Here is a 19526-nt window from a genome sequence, read left to right on the forward strand (position 1 = left end):
ACCAAGGAAGGAGCAGTTCTTAGTCATTCTCAGCATACATTTATTGAGTGCTTACTGTGTGCCCAAGAGTAAGCCAAGTGCTAGAAACAGCAAAGGGACAGGGAGGAGTCAGGGTCAGCGGTTGAGTTGCCCGTGATGCCACATTGACCCTGGTTAACATGGGGAATAGATAAACCCTTCAGGCACCACGCTGATGGACTGGGCTGGGCCCTGGGCCCTCGACCCGGCCTGCCTAGATGTTCCTTCTAGCAACAGAAAGGGATCTAGTGAGGCAAGAGCCTCCCCTCCCAGGTGCCAAGGCACACAGTCAAGCTCCTACACACTCCTCTAAACACGCACACAATCCCACATACCCAGAACACATCTCAGACTTGTGCGCGCACACAAATATACAACACACACACACACGGACACGGAGTCAGAGGCACAGCCAAGCGGTAGCCAAGGAGGGTCTCCCCCTATGGCTGGGATCTGAGTCACTCTGCTCAGTATAAACCTGCCCAGTACTTAGAGATGACCTCGGGATGCTTTTTGGCCAAGTCTCTTACCAAAATGTGAAAGACATAAAGGAAACATGATCGAGGGAAAATAGCTTAAGGCTTTGCCGAGAGAGGGATTATGGGAGGAGTGGGGTCAGCAGGAATGGACCTCACTTGCTTTACTTGGCCATGGTCATGTCATGGTCAGAGCCGCCTTAAGTCAAGGTCCTGTCATATGGAAGTGGGGCAGGGACCTAGCTGTGCTGTCTGCTCTTTGTCAGGGCCATAAAAATAATGCCAGTGTGGCAGTCTGCTCAGTGCCAGGCACAACACCATGCAGGTGCTTTACCTGCATGTACACCTGGCTGCTCTTCCCAAGCTGTCTCCTTGACAGAGATGGAGCCTGCCTCTGAGAAGGGTCAAGGTCAGGGAGCAGTCAGTGCAGAGGCCCTGCTTGGGTGGGGGAGAATGACTAACTTCTTCAGTGACCAAGGGGCACAGGCAGTGGCTCCATGCTGGCAGGAAGAGGCTGGAGCTATGGCAGGATGCCCTCACGGAGGATGGTGCATCCCCCTGACACTTGGGAAGCTCAGGGTGAGTCAGGCATGGAGGAGTCGCCTATGGAGCCTGCCTGCGCACCCTGACCTTCCCACCAACCCCAGGACAGGGCTGCAGCCCGAGGATAAATAACACCCTTACTTGGGGGGGATCCTAAGTTCTTAACCCTCATAAGCCCATGGTCTATATTTAGGGAAAATAGGCCATCGTTCTTAAGTTGGGTCCCTCCTATCACCCCTCAGGGGGAGGGAAGGGGAACTGCTACTGAAATGACCCCTGAAGCCCGATTCTGATGAGAAGACTTTGCAGAGCTCTCTGCAGGAGCCCCTCACCTCGGGTTACTCACAGCTTGTCCCCAGTCCCTCATCACCCCCACCCCAATTGTATATCTATTCCAGTTCACACAGGTTCACATCAAGTGCATTGAAAACCCCACAGAGCTGAACGTGTGCGCTACTGTCTGGGACAATTCTGCCCATATGACCCCAATACTAGATGTCCTCCCCACTTTCAGTGTCCTTGCAACTTAGGGCAGGGTGATGTCCTCCTCAGCTGTCTGGGCCAGGCAGCGCCAGGTTAAGGAAGGTCTACACAGTTCTTTTGACCTGGACAATACTGGGCACCGGAGGGAAAGAGAGGTGGAGCAAAACAGGAAGGACCCCGAGGGTCTGAACCTTCTCTTTGGCCTTTATGAGGGCTGGAACTTTTCTCTATGAGCAGGCCCCAGCAGTGGGAGCTGCCGGCAGAGGCCTAGGGGATTTAGAGGAAGCCGACCACTAAGAATGCCTTGATCCCAGAGCTAGAGACAGGAGGGGCTCCTGGCAGTGTTCCTAAACCTTTTTTGCTCGGCCACCTTCCTCACTCTGAAACCACAACACTGGACATCACTTCCTGTTTCTTCCCCACTTAGAGGACAAAGAGGAAGGTGAGAGGCTTGTGGCCACTTGGTGCCCCCTGCCTGCGATCAGTCTCCATCTCAGGGCACTCCTCTTGAGATTGGGGCAGCTAGGGAATTGCACCCTCAAGTACCCATCAGCCTCCAGAGCCCAAGGACCCTCTCCTTCCTGATGAAGCTCTTGGCTCCAAGAAATAAAAATTCTACCTAAGCTTCATCCCCTTCCTGGGGCTGCTTGTCTCCCTGCTCCAGAAGCCCTAAGACTTCTGCTCATAATGGAATGTTCTGGTCTTGAGGGCTTGGTTCCTCCAATGTCTTAAGATCCACATGTAAGCCCTGCCCTTAACCCTAGGCAAGTTATTCCACCTCTCTGGGTCTCAGTTTTCCATCTGTAAAATGGGGATGATAGTATCTGTTTAACTCTACATGATTCAATGATAGTGACAGAAGATGTGTAACTGTATAAAGGTAGCATGACAGGCCCGCATCCTGACTGGGGGTACCAACCCATCTGGCTCATCACCACCTCTGTAGCTGACTTCCATTTTCACGCCTCTAATCCTCACCCACTGCTGGCTGCAGGCTATTTTCAACCTTCACTTCTAGTCTCTCAATGCTGGCATCTTCCCTCAAAGTGCCTCTCCCTAAAGGTGTGGGCACTGGGCCTGGGTGCTGCTGGGCAAAGCACAGGTCATCTGCCCAACATCATAGAGGTTTTCCAGCTGGAAGGGACCTTGCTAGTCAGCATTTCCCCAAACTGCCCTCCTCTTCACCAGTGCATCTCGGACTTTGGGAGGCATCAGAATCACCAGAGGCCACTACTGGAATCTACAACTTTAACCAACAGCCAGGAGCCTCTGCTGCAGTTAGCCATAGGCCACACATTGGGGATGGCTCTGGTGGTTAGAGCCAGGCCGTAACAGTACACATACCCCTTCTTAGAGACCCTCAAAGAGTACCATGAGAATGCTTGATACAAAGGAGCAGACTTGACTTTAACTCAGCATTTCCAAAATTAGACTATAAACCTTTTAAATTAGAATAACCATTAACACATCATAGACCAGCACCTGGGCAGTGGTTTGGAAAATGTCAGTGGTATTTTTGGGTTTTTTTTGGTGGGGGGGAGGACAGGGAGATGAAGGGTTTGGAACCTAAGGCCTTACACATTCTAAACACCCAAGCCCATTATTTGTTGGGTTCTGATTTCTATTTTTTTTTTTTTTTTGGTACTGATTATTGAACACAAGGTACTTTACCACTGAGCTACATCCCCAACCCTTTTTAAGACAGAATCTCACTAAATTGCTGAAGGTCTTGCTAAGTTGCCAAGGCTGACCTCAAATATTTCATCTTTCTTGCCTCAGAGATTACAGGTGGCCCAGATGTGTTGTGATTTTTAATATTTAAGCAATCTTGAGCCTAAGAGATTCAGTGGCCAGCTGTTACTATGGAGCTCAAATTAGGCCTGAGTCTGTCCCTTCCTCTTCTGTTTGTCCACCATATCCTGACACTGTTCTCTGAGCCTGCAGTTCTCTTGGGTCACCCTATATCCTGCACTCAGGAGGAACCCTTGGGGTTGTGGAGCAGTAACAGGAAATCTGTGTAGGTGCTGAGACGGGGTTTGGATTAACTTGTCTGGCTGGGACAGGCAGCAGAGGGGGTGGCCCACACTTCCACACAGCCCAATTTGTCTGGGGTGGAGGCAGACGTAAGGTCTTTTCCTGGCTCACTGCCCCTCCCCAGTCAGGTCACCCGAGAAATGATGAGCAGCCGAGTACAGCTGGGGCTGGTCAGTGGCAGAACATCTTGTCCTGCCTTTTCTTTTCAGGCTCAAAACAAACACATACTGCCATCAACTGATATGGTAGGCGGGGCGGCCCTTACTGGGAGGAAAATGGATTTATTGCTTTATAAAAAGAAGTATGATAAAACTTAAGAGAAGAAAAACTAAAGACCTAAAAATCAGCCCACTCCTCTCAGCACCCAGCAGGTCTCAGACACATTTCTGGGGGCAGTCAAGTTGGGTGGGGTAACCAGCCAGGCAGGCTTGGCTTCTCCCTTGTAAACAGCTCCAGGGCTCTGGCAGAATCTGCCAGCAGGGGGCGCTGTGGCTCCGGACAAGCTCCACGTCCTGATCCAGACTGACTCTGGAACCCTGGGGCTGCCACAGGCCCAGTGGGCTTCTGGTCTGGTTGGTGGGCATAAGGACAGACCCTAGGGCTCATCCTCATCTCACACACCACATGTACACACATTCCACACAAACACACCCCCCCTCGGTCCCTCATGGATCAGTCTCCTTCCCTGTACACGTCTGGGCCTCCATGTCTGTCAGCACAGCCTTATTTCCACCCCACAGGAACAACTCTGTGTGTGTGTGTCAGGGAGGTACCCTGGTGGTGCCCTTTAATTCCCTTCAGGTCACAGACTGGACCGAGGGTGGCAGTGGAAACATTCTCCCCACCTGCCCCCAGCCCTGAGGGAGGAGGTGAGGAGCAACCAAGCAGCCTTGTCCAGGGCTCCTGAGGCTTAGTATGACCATCCTGCCCTCCATCCCCACACTAGGCTGTGAGCCAGGGGGCTTCTCCACAGGCTTCAAATGAGAGGACAAGCCATGGACAGGCCACAGGGGGCTGGGATTACAAAGGGGTTAGCACCAACAACAGGAAGCGGGTCCTTCCTTCCTCAGGCAGCCACAGACTGACCATGGGAGGAGGCTGAGGGGCCAGGCGAGGGATTTGCAGACAGTGCAAGCCTTTGTCCTCAGGCAGGTGTGGTCGGTGGGCATGCAGCCGAGAGGCAGGTGGTGGGCAGTGGATGGCAGGCCCCTTTGCTTTGGCAAAAGACAGAATCCAGACCCTTAAGGGAGAGAGCCTGCCTGCTGGGAGTGCTTTGGGCTCCTCCTGCAGGCACCATGAAGACCCAAGGCCCTGGGGTCCCTTGGGGTGGCAGAGCAAAGCCAAGGCGGCCCTGCTTCCAACAGTAGGAAAATTGCCCATCCTGGGCCCTCTCCCATCCTTTCACCGCAGAGCTTCGAGGCAGGACCAAAGCCCTGAGAGGGAGCATGGACTCCAACATGGTGAAGGAGAGGATCCTGGGGGTGCATGGGGTCCTCTGGGGTGAGGAGGAGGACACTGATCAGTCACTGAAGCATGGGCAGGAGGCCACAGTCCTGAGGTGGTCAGTGCTACACAAAAGCCTCCCGGTTGGATGAGCCGTTGATCTTGAGGAAAAGCTTGTCCTCTTCCCTCTTCTGCTGCAGCTGCCTTTCCAGCTGGCGCCGGTAGCAGATCAGGTAGAGGGGCAGGCAGAAACCCAGCATGCTCATGATGAGCAGCCCCACATTCACCTGGGAGGTGGGGAGGAGAGGGCCATCACAGTGGGTGGGGGCCAGGCAGCGCCCAGCTCAACACCCCCCTCACACTCAGGAGAAAAGAGTTGGTTACAGGAGAGGAGAGGAAAAAATGAACAGGAAGGTTCAAGAGGTCCCAGGGCCGACACTCCACATTCCAGCATCTGAATTCCCCGATTCCCCATAGGCTACCACAGCCCTCAGGGCCTGGCCCTCCACCTTAGACCTATTGATCTGAGTCTCCGGGGTGGGGCTGGGGTTGTGACAACTCCTGGTACCTGGTTAAGAATGCAGGAGGGCCTGGGACAGGACCTCTCTTCTACTTACCCCAAAATCAAGTCCAGAGAGGTTATTTTTCTCTTCCCGCCTGGCCACCATTTACGAGGGGACATAGTTCTAACCAAGTTCCAAATTGCCTATCCTCCGTGCTCTGAAGCCCCCAGCTCCCAGTTAGTAGAGTGGAGCAGATGTCCGTGACACCCTGTTCTAACCCTTCTTACCCACAGAGGGTCTCCTTGGAGGGGACCCATCATGGCCAAAAACAGTGGCTGCTGCAGGAGAGCAAAGAGCGCACTGATCAGAGACTGCAGTCCCGTGAGGCTGCCGAACTGCGTGGAGGGGTACCTGTTGGAGCAATTGAGACCTGTCACAGTCAGGGCCATTCTCAGGCAAACACTGCCTTGGCTTAGCTGGCCAAGGTGTGCTGGTGCCCTGGGCTACACCTGCTTGAAGGGAGAGGCCAGAACAGCCTCAGAGGATGGTCGAGTCCCTGGATTACTTTCTGTTGAGCAGTTCTGCAGTTTCTCTTTTGGCCCAGCTGGAGGCCCCAGACTCTGCAGAGGGCCCACCCGACCTGCCCCACCCAGATGTGCCTGGGGCCTGTGGGTGTCTGGCTGAGCAGAGTGGGGATGTGGTGCCAACAGGAGTCTGCGGCTTGGGAAACAGGCCCAGGGAACAGGTTGGAGGCTGGGCCTGGCTCTGCGGCACCCTCCTCCCGAGGAGTGTTGTGTAATCACGGAAACTCAGCATCACTGCTCTCCCCGATTCCCTCCCGTCCTGCCAGGGCAGCCACAACTTCCTCCAGGCCTAGGGGGGCCAGGCGGGGGCCAGGAAGACCTGGAATGACCCCCATGGGATATTGCTGGAAAAGGGAGTGAGTTCTGGGTTAAATTTCGGCAAACATCAGGCTTTGCTGCCCAGAGGTGGGAAGGGGCTCCCCGCAAGGAATGAGCTGGTCTCCTAGTCACAGATGTGGATGACGGTATCTGGGTTCCAGTTTTGGGGCCAATCCCTGGGTCAAAGGGGGAACAGCTGGGTGGCTTCTGAATAAAGATAGGGTTTCATTTTAGCCGGAGTTTGAGAAGGCTATGGCCGGCACTGGGCCATTTAGTCTCTGGGTGAGAACTGTCTGGCACATTCTGGGCTCAGCCATCTATGTCGCTGTCCTTGTTGAGGGCCATTAGAATTTCAACATGTAGCTTTCAGCACCCAGAACACATCCCTGTACTTCCCAGTGAGCAGCCAGGGCAGTCCTAGACTCGGATGAGCAGCAGCCCCAGAGGCCCTACGTGCTGCATGGGGTCACTGACTGTGGCTGGGAGAACCGATTTCATGTTAAATGCCAAGTCTTGTGTGCATCCAACTTGCTGTCCACTGACCACTGACCATGGATCAGGTATGGCTTTGCCTGGACACGCCCAGTAGAAACCATAGTACTCATCCCCTCATGCAAGAAGATGAACCCTGCCTTGGCAGTTTGGCTCAGCCTCAGGGTCTTCTCAGTCCTACAACAAGCTCCCCAGGTCATGCCCTCCTCCTTGTCTGCTAGAATGCCCACAGTTGCCAGAACTTACACAGCAGCATACAGGCCCCCAACAGCAGAGTGGATAAATCCTCGCACGATCGTGTGCAGGATGAAGGAGAAGATCTGTGGGAGGGAGAAGAGAGAATGAGCAGAAGACCACTAGGGTCTTCACCTTGCCCTCTGCCCTCCAGTTCTTGAGGTCTTGAGTCACAGGAGCAGGGGCAAACCAACAGTTGGCTGTCACCCACTAAGCACTGCCCTTTAATCAGGCAAGATGATCAGGGCAAGGGTCTTCCAGTATTGCAGGAGGCCAGGGGAGACACCCAGGAAGCAAGGACCCTCCCACCTAGAACTAGCACAGCCTCCCATGGCTTACTGTGGTCTATACCCCAGTGTTGACGCAGACACATAACAGAATCTGTGGGTGTGTACACCTGTGTGTTCAACATACTTCAACACCTGGCCATTTGTAAATAGGGAGGGACTCTTGCTTTCCTACTGTGCAAGGTACAAGATACCATCTGGACTTGGGCTACGCCCATCTGGAAGCAATGCCATCACTTGTATCCCTTCATAGTTTGTGAACTTGGGACTGAGCCAAAATCTACTGTTAGAACACTTTCACAGATCAAAGGATGAGGCCAGACAGATGACAAGGTCTACCTTGCTTACAATCTCTGACAAGAGTCAGGTTTCAAAAACATCAGAAATATGTGCAAAGAAATTAAGCCTTTGAACCCAGATGCCAAGCCATGATCATGGTCTTTCTCCACTGTCTCCAGGGTAGAGGCCCTGTGGGCATTCTTGTTCTAGGGAGGCAGAGTCTCCCAACCACACCACAGATTGGCTAGACCTCTTTGGACATCAGATTCCAGCTGTTTGAGCAAATGAAAAACAAGTAACCACACAACTATCCCACAGAGTTCCAGTAAATGCATGATGGTGGTTCTCATGGTATGTGAGATGTCCAAGAGACTAAGGAGAACAATGTGCCTTCACAAAGAACAGTACTGTGAAAGACAATCCAAATCTCCTTTACAAGCTGGGTGTGATGGTGAGTGCTTGTAATCCCAAGAACTGGGGAAGCTGAGGCAGGAGGATGGCAAATTTGAGACCAGCTTGGGTAACTTAGTAAGATCCTGTCTCAAAATAAAAAAGTAAGGGGGGGGGGCGGAGGGCTGGAGTTATGCTCAGTGGTAGAGCACTTGTCTCACAAGTATGAGGCACTTAGTTTGATCCTAGCACCACATAAAAACAAATAAAGGCATTGAGTCCATATACAACTAAAAATAAGTAAATAAATGAATAAATAAACAGGAAGGGATATAACTCAGTAATAGGCAAAGCACTTGCCTAGCATGTGTGAGGCACTGAATTCAAACCTTAGCACCACATAAAAAAATTTATAAAATAAAGGCATGATGTCCTTTACAACTACAAAAAATTTTAAAAAATAAAATAAAACAACAACAACAAAAACCCCTCCTGTATAGCTCCCTCTTCCATTGAACACAGAGCCTAGCAGGTAGCAGGCCCTCTATAAATAATGGTGGCTCGTTTGGTGGGTTGGCATTGGTTGATTGGTTAAGTTGAAAGAGTGAAGTCACATTGCTTTGTCAATGGCTTCTAGTCTCTAAACAATATTCCTTCTTGTCCCATTCCCCACCTGGCCTCTCCCTCTCCCCATACCCACCTGTAGAGGCAGATTGGGAATGAGGCAAGTCACCCCAAAGCCCACAAGCAGCAGGTTTGTAAAGGCAAAGGCCCGCATGGCATTGGTGACCTTTTGGATCTGACGGTCTCGCTTCTTCTTCTTCTCACCTCTGTGGAGATGGAACATATACTGGAACTGGGAGGGCCCCTGGAGGAAGGTGGACCTTTCCCAAAAGTCAGGCCTTGGGAGTCCCAGCATGTAGACTGATGCAAAACTCACAGGCCACCCAAGTGCATCTTAGCGATTGTATCAGAGAACTAGGGACACTCCCTGGTCCAGCTTCTACATTGAGCACCAGGTGTGAACGTCAGTGGAGGGTCTCAACCCCAGAAGGTGGCCCTCTACACACTACCCTGCTTCACTGAAGCGCCAATGAGGGGGAGGGAGGTATGCGCCCAGCTAGGGTGTGGGGAGCTTCACTGCACCATTGGCTTGAGTTCACCCAGATCTCACAGGAAGCTGGGGATCAGCCAGATAATGAGCCAAATAAGGGAGTGAGTGGATTTCCCCTTGGGGGGCAGAGAGGGTGAAGGGGAAATAAACATGCAGCAGATGGAACCAGGATGGGCACAAATAACCTCTTGGCTGTCGGACCTGACCTAGATAACAGAGCATGCTCTGTAATTATTTCCTTGTGAATTAACTATTACGAAGTCTAGTCTCACCACCCACACCTAGACCCCATGGATGATCCCATGTCTAAGAACCAATGCCAAGTGCTCAGGGATCTGCAGGGAGTCCCAGGCCCACCACTTCCTAACTATGTGACCTCAGGCAAACAACTCAGACTCCCAGCTTCAGTTCTCTCATCTGTGAAATGGGTATAACACCAGTACACACCTCCCTGTGGTGAAGGGAGGCTTAACTGAGGTATTGTGTGTTAAGTGCTTGGCACTGGGCCTGATACAATAAATAGCAGCTTATTATATTAAGGTGGAGTCACAGAAGATGGCATTTAACTCATCCTCTGATGTTAAAAGCCCAACCCTTCCATAAAGTAGGGCTCCAGCACCTTGTTTAATCCTCCCAATCATCAACAAATCTATTAATATATTGGTCGTTAAATCTTACTACTCAAACTGAGTGGAATAAACCCCATGGGCAAGATGGTCCCATAGTGCTATTCGTGCCAAGGATCTGAGGGCCATCCTGGGGCCATAGGTCTCCCTTCTGGTCTCTCTCCTGCTTTGGGCTCACATGCCTCCAAACTTTAGCATACCAAAGAATTTCCATAAAGAGACTGAGGACCTGAATGTGCACAGGGCTGGCTGCATGAGTATCTTCAAAGAGTTTCCAGACTACAGAGCACACTCCGCTCCTGCCCTCCTGTTGCCTAAAAAATTGAACCCACCACGCTGTCCCTGCCTAACTTGAGACTCAGTGGGCCTTCTCCAGGGGCTGAGCAGGGCCGTGGCTCTGCCTACGCACTGGGCAGTGTCCTTCTCCTCGGGCTCCTCAGAGGTATCTTCGCACTCCTTCAGCCTCCAGTCCATGATGTAGCCGATAACAGGTGCAGTCAGCAGGCAGAGCAGCTGGAGTGCGCCGAAGATAGAGGTATAGAGGGCAACTGGGGAGGAAGGAGTTGCGTCACAGGGGCTTCTGCACAGAGCCCTAGGGCACAGGCTGAGCAGGTCTTGGGAAGGTACCCACAAGTCCTTCTGGGGTCTGCCTCAGAGCCCCTTTGTCACTGCAGGTCTTGGGGAGAGCCCAGAGACAACCTCTGAAATCAGAGCTGGGCAAGAGGTATATCACTCAATTTTCTGCTCCAAATCCTCTGCCTACTTTCCAGAAACAGCTAATAAAATACAGTATGTCACAATGATCCCCCTCACCATAAGTTCTAGGAAGTCACTATGACTTGGGAACCACAAAATTACCAACGTCCACGAATGAGTCTTTGCGTGACTGGCCATTAGTTTTCTGCCTCTAGGACTAACCCAGGAAGGCACCACTCATCGGGACTGTGACGTAAAGGCTTTCATCAGCAAAGAGACTTAAAATTATAAAGGACAGGAGCACAGTTTCAGGGAGATAGCTGAAAATTGATTGCCCTGCCCCACCCCCACCCCAAGCAGGATGCTGAGAGTTCAAGGTGAGAAATCTCCCTTTGAAGAGAGACTGGCGGGGAGGGGTGTTGCAATGTTCCCTGACCACCCCCTGCTTACCCGTGGCCATCACTGCATTGAGAAAGCAAAGGCGGAAAAAGCAGAAAAGACAAAGGTTAGTGGTAGGAAAGGCCATTAGAGGGGATGGGGGAGGAGGCAGGCTAGTGCTCACACACCTCTTCCCACCAAGACCTGCTCAGAGCACTCAGCAGGCTGAGACTGCAGCAGGCTCCCTGCAGTGGATCTGGGAGCAGGCCCAGCCCAGGCACCGGCTGACATTTTCCTGTCTGCCGGTGCCTCATCACAGGCAGGCTGGTGAGTCAGGCCTGTGGTGCTGGCTGGGCAAAGTGATGGGGAAGTGATGTGCTGCGTGCAGAAGGCCTTGCAGAATCAGGATCCCCCACTGCCGTGTGACCCTGTGGGAATGCTGCTCTGTCAGTTACCTCCTGCTGCACTCAAAGCGAAAGATCAAAGAATCCACCGGACAACTAGGCAAACCATTTGATACCAGGGGTCTCCCTGAGACGCCAGAGCTGGTCCTTATACTCTACCAGCTCCCTGACCCTATGACAGCCCCTCTGGGAAGAGCTAGGGCCATAGGGCTTTAGATGTTGGGTTCCAGAGGAACACGCTGGGGAAGATCAATGCCTTGTCTACTACCATAGACCAAACTTCCTGGCCCAATTTCCTCTACTTCTTTTTTTGGAACTATGAATTGAACCCAGGGTCTTACGCTTATCAGGCACCACTGAGCCACATCCCCAGCACTTTCTATTTTTTTTTTTTGGTACTGAGGTTTGAACTCTGGGGCACTCCACCACTGAGCCACATCCCCAGGCCTATCTTGTATTTTATTTAGAGACAGGGTCTCACTGAGTTGCTTAGTACCTCGCTTTTGCTGAGGCTGGCTTTGAATTCTCAATTCTGCTGTCTCAGCCTTCCAAAACTCTGGGATTATAGGCATGCACTACCACGTCCAGCCCCTTTTTAATTTTTTGAGACAGGGTCTCACTAAATTGCTGGGGCTGGCTTTGAACTTGTAATCCTCCTGCCTCCCAAGCCGAGGGGATTACAGGCATGTGCCACTATACCTAGCTACAAAGTGGGTTCTGGTGGGTGCAATGATATGCATATGACCCCAGTTATGCAGGAGGCTGAGGCAGGAGGATTACATGAGCCCAGGAGTTCAAGGAAACCCTGAACTCAGCCCAAGTTAAAAAAAAAAAAAAAAAAAAATTAAGGGTTCCTATGTTATAAATTTGGGAGAACATCATTAGACTAAACAAAGCTAAATAGGTTTTTTTTCCCCCCTATACGGCTCCTGAGGCCCTTTACTGCATTCACATTCATTATACTCTTTTTTTTTTTTTTTGTACCCAGGATTGAACTCTGGGGCACTCAACCACTGAGCCACATCCTCAGCCCAATTTTATATTTTATTTAGAGACAGGATCTCACTGAGTTGCTTAGCGCCTTGATTTTTGCTGAGGCTGGCTTTGAACTCGCAATCCTCCTGCCTTAGCCTCCTGTGCTGCTGGGATTACAGACATGTGCCGCTGCACCCGGCTTCATTACACATTTTTGCACACACTATTTAGTCCTTCTCCCCTTTGCTTTACTATCAGACTCCCTTGTCTACTACCATAGACCAAACTTCCTGGCTCAATTTCCTCTACTTTTTTTTTTTTTGGTACTAAGAATTGAACCCAGGGTCTTACGCTTACCAGGCACCACTGAGCCACATCCCCAGCACTTTTAATTTTTTTTTGGTACTGAGGGAACAGTGTTACCTAGTTCCCTTTGCTATCTTTTGCCTTTGTTAAAACAGGATTTCTTACCCTAGTTATAAACTGTTGTTTCACCCCTTACAAGGCCTATCATGTCTTCCCCACAGTGAAAAACAAGTAAACCAACAAAAGAAAGTTGCATGCCAGTGAGTCTGCCAATAAAAGGATTTGCCGAATGTGTTTGTCCCGTTGGGGATGACTAAAGCTGACTCAGCTAGGCCCTGGGGAAGTACTGACTTTCTTTGTAGGAGCAAAACCTCTAATCAGCTGAAGACCTTCGCTGTTTTCGCATGGGTTATCAGTTCTGTTTCCTGGAGTTAACAAGCCTTAACTGGATTATGATGCTCCCAGGAAATCTTTGCCTTCCTGTTTTACCCATATAGGGCACGGATTCCAGTATGTACCCAAAAGTCTCCACCCAGGACTATGTACTCCTCCTTGACCCCCAGAAGCTCCACACATGGAGATTGCAGTCTACATGGGGCTAGACTTGCTGGCCTTCTGTGTCACTCAGGTGGAGAAGTCTGCACTGTTTTCATTTACAGACACATCCTTCAGCCCTCCCAGCCAGCACTGGAAAACATACACCCCACGCCCTAAACACATGGAGCTATTTTGGTCCTTCCCTCCCTCCTAAACCGGGAAACCCTGATGGAGACCTGAGAACAGTCAGGGCTGGCTGTGGTGAAATAGCTCTAACAGCAAACAGAGCCACAGACACTGCCATTTCAGGGCCCTTCTGGTCCAGCTCAGCCTAACACACTCCAGGAGGTGGCTGTGGGGCATGACCCTAGCTGGTGGCAGTGAATGGCACTCTTGGGGCACCTTCCCCTAGTGTTGTGCACTGAGGTCCAGGGGCACCTACCTGTCTTCTGGTCGCCACTGACCAGGAACTCAAGGATGCTGTTCATGGCCCCCATGTAGAAGATGAGGCGCAGCTGCGTGACGCACATGGTAACCAGACTGAGCAGCAGGATGGGGCTGAACACGCTGTGCATGAACGAGGGGGCTGCTGCAGGGAAAAGGTACAGGGCTCAGGGCTGAGGCACACAGCCCACTCAGCAGCCAGGAGCTGAATGCGAGGGAGGAAGGGAGGCCCAAAATGTTGACCAAGTCACTCTCTACACTGGAGGCTGGCAGGGGGAAATAAGGAAGAGCCCGGTGGGGTTCATGGTGCTGGTGCTGGAGCTGGGTAAAACTCTCACCCTCCTGAACTTTAGTGTGCCCATCTGTAAAACTGGGCAGATGATGCCACCAAGCCCTCTGGGATGAAGTAGGAATTTAATGAGATGATACCACAGAGCCTCAGTTAGTACTGGCCCTAGTCAAGGGGGTGCTGGAACCGCCCCCTCCAGTTCTGGTTGGCAGCTCCTCCCAATCACCCAGGGCGCAGACACTGAGGTCTCAGGCAGACCTGGGGGGTGGGGGCCGTGCGGTGAATACCTGCAGCATCTGGCTGGCACTTCACCTCCAGGTCGACAGTGGACAGGCACAGCTTGTGGCCCTCCTGCAGTGCCGCCTGCTCCTTGGCGCTCCGCATGGAGCTGCCCACGCTTAGGCGGCGTCCCACGGTGGTCACCTGCTTATAGAACTGTTTCCCTGTGATCTTGTGGTCAAAGCCCAGCCAGCTGAACTTGATCTTCACCCTGGAAGCCACAGGATAGTGTCTGTTGGTGCCACCCAGGACCCTGGCTAGCATGAGGGTTGGGGCCGAAAGTGTGCAGACTTACGAGTAGTCCATGTCCTCCGGCCCCGGGAAGGGCTCCAGCGGCCAGTTAAAGAAGCAGTTGAGGAAAACCAGCCCAGAGCAGCCGGCCCAGACCACAAGGATGACGATGAAAGAGGCACCCGAGTCGTAGATGAGCTGCCAGGCACATGGGGACAAAGGGTCAGAGTCAGAGTGGGCAGTAGGCACTTGGAAGCCCCTGCTTCCCTGTGCTGACCTGCAGGAGGAGGCACAGCCCTGGCAGCCTGGCCCATTGGTCATCCAAAACCCTGCATTCCAATAATTCCAACTTGCCTGGCCCTGGCATGTCACTAACTTGGACCAAAGGTCACTGCCTTGGAGAGACCTTTGCTTACTACCCCATCACTGTCACGTCTGCCTCACTGGCCCACAGCAAGCAGCCCTGGGTGAGATCAGTGCATTGCTTGATGGATTTACTTGTCTGCTGTTAGTCCAGCTCCCTGAGGACAGGAGGCTGCTGACCCTGTCCACAGAAGCGTGAACAAGGTAGCTTTGAGGCATACATGCACATATGAATGCATCTCCCTCGGCTCCTCTGTGCAATGGGTGTGACGCTGGCATGGGTCCTTAGAGTGTTGTGTGGTAGGTGGGCGTGAGAATGCGAGTGCTGAGTCAGCTAGCAGTTACTGCTGTGAGTACCACTGATTATTTCCAGTGTCTACATGAGAATCCCCAAAGTACTGGCATACAGCTGCCCAGCTACAGCTGCCCAGGGAGGAGGCCAGCAGTTATAGATACTGAGAAAAGGTAGAGAAATTTGTAGGCTTCTTCACCATCTAGGAGCAAAAGAACCTCCAAAGTCCACAGGATGGCTGGTCCTAAATTCCTACCTCCTACCACCTTGATTCCTAGGTGACCAGTCCACATCTGGGACTGGCTCCCCTCATCAGTAATAGCTCCCCCCCCCATCCCCCCACCCCCGCTCCCCTGCTTCACATCTCTGAGGAGTGTGGCTTTGACCGGGTCCTGGTGCCCAGGGAGGATAAAGTCCTTGCTGAAGCTCTGACAGAGCAACAGGATTTGGGGAGGGAACCTGGGTTGGTAGACTGTGAGGTGTTTGCTTCATCCTGACCCCATGTGACTTCCACAGACATAGAATCCTGCCCGGGAGGGAAACAGCTGAAGCAACTTGGCCAAGAGTAGAGCTTTGGCTAATGAGGAGCAATAGCCCAACAACAACAGGCTAGGGGGACTCGAGACCGGAGGGAACTCACCCACCCTCCTTTCCCTAACCCAGCCTGTGGTCACACACTACAGCGATATGCTTGAACCTCCAGTTCCCCACGGCCTAGGGGTTTTATTTTCTTACTCCTGTGGTGCCCAGGTGCATCCTGCCCAGGTGCAAGGGGTGGAAAGGGAGGGGCCTTCTCCAGGGCCAACAATGACTTCTCTCTTCAGAGAGGATTAGGAGCCTTGGGGGAGGCCTCTGCACATATACTAGCACAAAGTACCCTGCTGAAGACCCATGGCCACACCCTTACCTTGATTCCTGGGAAGGTAACTGCTGAGGAGGCGTAGGATCCAATCATCAAGGCAATAAATGTGGACCGAAGGTCGCCGAACATGTTGGGCAGCTAAAAGATGGACAGAGGCAAGGTTTAGGGGAGGGAGTTCAGAGCCTAGGCAGTGTCAGGCACGCTCGCTCACCTGCCCTGCTCCAGGGTAAGCCACAGGGTAGTCCAGGGGTGATTACTATCAATTGCAAATTTTCCCTTTCTGGACTGAGATGGATGAGACAAGAAAAGGAAAATTAAAAAAAAAAAAAAATCAGGTTGGGTAATAGTGGCGCATGCCTGTGTCAGGATGCCGAGACAGGAGGATCACAAGTTCAAGGCCAGCCTCAGCAACTTAGCAAGACCTTGAGAAACTTGTCTCAAAATAAAATATGAGCAGGGCTGGGGATGTGGCTCAGGTGGTACAAGCACCCCTGGCTTCAAACTCCAGTACCAAAAAAGAGGGGGTTTCCAAATGTGAAGAGATGGTTGTTTGACTTTTGGGGGGTCAAGTATCCCCCTGTTTCTGCCCCTGGCATAGGCCAGGGGCCTTCTTATCTTTTCAGGGTTACACTGAGATGCCAGAGAGCAAAGTTAAGAGCCTCAGGCATCCCTCAAAGGGAGAAAGCCCGTTAAAAATAAGAATCTATTTGGGGATAAGAGCGTCACTTTATAAATAAAAATATCAGAGTCCCAGAAGGACCAGATGTCAGCAAAAGCTGCTTTTGGTTTTGAGAGAGCAGGTTTCTGGGAGGTGCCATCAGAATTCTGTAGTTCCCTCAGGGCTAATAAGAAAACCAGCCCAAGTTCCTGGTTCTGAATTTCTAAGTACAAATAGGGGATCCTCCTCCCACCTGAGGTCCCATCCTAGCGATGGGCACCTGAGAAGGCTAATGGTGGAATTAGCCTTAATTAATCAGGCCCTGTGTCATGACAGCTCACCCTGGGTGCAGGGCAAGAGATGGCCCATTGAACAAGACTTCAAGGCCCAACCCTCAGTGATTCTGCAGAAACCCAGGTACAGTAAAATGCTACAGAGTCATGAATTCAGACAGATCTGGGGCAAAGTACATCCTCCCAAACAACTAGCCATAGCTTTTCTTCTCCAGCCTCAGGAGAGCTGCAGTGCAGTAGACTCACACCCACAATGTCCCTGTCATTGGGGACGCTCTCCTGAGAGTTATGCTATCCAATGTCATTGAATTCCGGTTGTCTCCAGGGACATAAAATATGTTCCCCTTCCCCACTTTTGACTTGAATCATTTTTGTTTTATCAAATATGGCTACTGCAAGCTAAATCGTTGCTGCTGAATGGAGGCAGCTGGAACTTGGTTATATGCCTGCTCCTCATTATTTCTGCTTTTTTCTCCCCTCAAATGTAAGTAAATAATGGACATTACCAAAATTAATTATTCTGGGTTGGGCTGGGTGTGGTGGCGCACACCTGTAATCCCAGCAGTTCGGGAGGCTGAGGCAGGAGGATCACAAATTCAAAGCCAGCCTCAGCAATGGCAAGATGCTAAGTAACTCAGTGAGACTGTATTTCTAAATAAAATACAAAATAGGGGTGGGGATGTGGCTCAGTGGTCCAGTGGTCCTGAGTTCAATCCCTGGTACCAAAAAAAAAAAAAAAAAAAAGGCGGGGGGCTGGGGATGTGGCTCACTGGTTGAGTGCCCCTGGGTTCAATCCCCAGTAAAAAAAAAAAATTAAAAATTCTGGGTTGGGGATATACAGCTCAGTGGTAGAGTGCCTACCAAGCATGAGGCCCTGGGTTGAATCCCTAGTACTGCAACACTGCAAAAAAATAAAAAATTAAAAAATCCCATGCTTGGGCTGGGGTTGTGGCTCAGCAGTAGAGCGCTCGCTTGACACATATGAGGCCCTGGGTTCAATCCTCAGCACCACATAAAAATAAATAAAATAAAGGTATTATGTCCATCTACAACTAAAAAATAAATATTAAAACAAAAACAAAAACCCATGCTTCAAAGGACACCACTGAAAAAGTAAAAACCCAGGCTGGGGATGTTGTTCGGTGGTAGAGTGCTTGCCTAGCACATATGAGGCCCTGGGTTTGATCCCCAGTATGGGGGGGGGGAAAGTTTCAGAATGCACAGAATGGAAAAAAATTTTTTACAAAAATCATATATATGATTAGGGGCTTGTATTTAGGATATATAAAGAACCCCTATAACTAATAAGAAAACACATTTTTTAAGTGGGCAAAGGAGCAGGTAGGGGGTACATGCCTGTAATCCCAGCTACTTGTGAGGTTGAGGTAGGTAGGATGATCTGAAGTTTGAGGACAGCCTAGGCAACTGAATGAGGCTCTGTCTCAAAAAATAAAAAAAGGACTGGGGGATATACCACAGGGAAGAGCATCCCTGGGTTCAATCCCCAATGCCTCAGAATTAACAAGAAGAAAGATAAAGATGTGAACAGGCGCTTCTCCAAAGAAGATATACAAATGGCAAAAAAAAAAAAAAACACACAGGAAAAGATACTCAACATCATTAATCACAAAGAAATGCAAATCAAAACCACATAAAATACCAGTTGGTCACCACCAGGATGGCCATAATAAAGTCAGATTTAACACATGTTGTTAAGAATGTAGAGGGATTGAAACACTTATGCACTTCTGGTGAATCCCTAGTTCAGTCAGTTTGGAAAACAGTCCGGCAGCTCTTCAAACAGTTAAAACTAACCACACAACCCAAAGTTGACTCCTAAGTTCATACCTAAGAGAAATAAAGATGTTCACACAAAAACTTGTATATCAATGTCTACAGCAGCATTCCTTATAACAGCCCAAAGTGAGAACAACCTGAATGTCCATTAATGAATGAATAGATTAACAAATCTGGTATATTCAATTATTATTTTTTTGGTTGGTTGGTTTTTTATACTAGGGATTGAACCCAGGGACGCTTCACCACATCCCCAGCCCTTTTTATGTTTTATTTAGAAACAGGGTCCCACTAAGTTGCTCAGGGCCTTGCTAAATTGTTGAGGCTGGCTTTGAACTTGGGATTCTCCTGCCTAAGGCTCCCAAATTGCTGGGATTACAGGTGTGTGTGTCTGGCTTCATCAATAGTATTTGGTTATAAAAAGAAAAGACATACTCTAAAAACATGGATTAATCTTGAAAACATACTGCTGAGTGAAAGAAGTCAGACACAAAAGACCACATATTATATGATTCCACTTATATGAATTGTCCCCAATGGGTAAATCCATAAAAACAAAGATTACTAGTTGCCAAGGCCTGGGAGGTAAAGAGGGAGGGAAACTAATGGGTACAGGGTTTCTGTCTGGGGTCATAGTATTGATTGTAGTGGTGAATGTACAACTACAAAATATACCAAATATATAAATACACAAAAAAAACCAATGAATTGTACACTTCAGGTGAACTAACTGGTTTGTGAATCACACATCAATACAGCCATTAATAAAACCCAGTGGCTTGGGAGGCTGAGGCGGAAGGATTGTGCGTTCAAAGCCAGCCTTAGCAACTTAGGCCCTAAACAACTTAGTGAGACCCTGTCTCAAAGTAAAATATAAAAAAGGGTTGGGGATGTGGCT

At 50.5% G+C, this 19526-nt stretch overlaps 1 protein-coding gene across 4 annotated transcripts in view; it reads right to left on the reverse strand.

Annotated features, from left to right (window-relative positions):
* Positions 1–3138: 3138 nt before the first annotated feature.
* Positions 3139–19526, reverse strand: part of Slc43a2 (solute carrier family 43 member 2) — a 44546-nt gene continuing 28158 nt past the window's right edge. For all 4 annotated transcript variants that reach the window (XM_046446914.2, XM_046446916.2, XM_046446915.2 and 1 more), the window contains 9 exons: positions 15926–16018; positions 14428–14561; positions 14141–14343; positions 13563–13709; positions 10234–10372; positions 8785–8914; positions 7141–7214; positions 5788–5911; positions 3139–5284 (listed from right to left, as the gene is read on the reverse strand). In XM_046446914.2, the coding sequence (XP_046302870.1) occupies positions 5123–5284; positions 5788–5911; positions 7141–7214; positions 8785–8914; positions 10234–10372; positions 13563–13709; positions 14141–14343; positions 14428–14561; positions 15926–16018 (1206 nt within the window). In that variant the 3' untranslated portion in view covers positions 3139–5122. The remainder of the gene's footprint in view (positions 5285–5787; positions 5912–7140; positions 7215–8784; positions 8915–10233; positions 10373–13562; positions 13710–14140; positions 14344–14427; positions 14562–15925; positions 16019–19526) is intronic.

Source organism: Marmota monax, unplaced genomic scaffold (assembly GCF_021218885.2).
Source record: "Marmota monax isolate L192 unplaced genomic scaffold, Marmota_monax_Labrador192_F-V1.1 WCK01_AAM20220418_F8-fsc00138, whole genome shotgun sequence".
Taxonomy (NCBI): Eukaryota; Metazoa; Chordata; class Mammalia; order Rodentia; family Sciuridae; genus Marmota; species Marmota monax.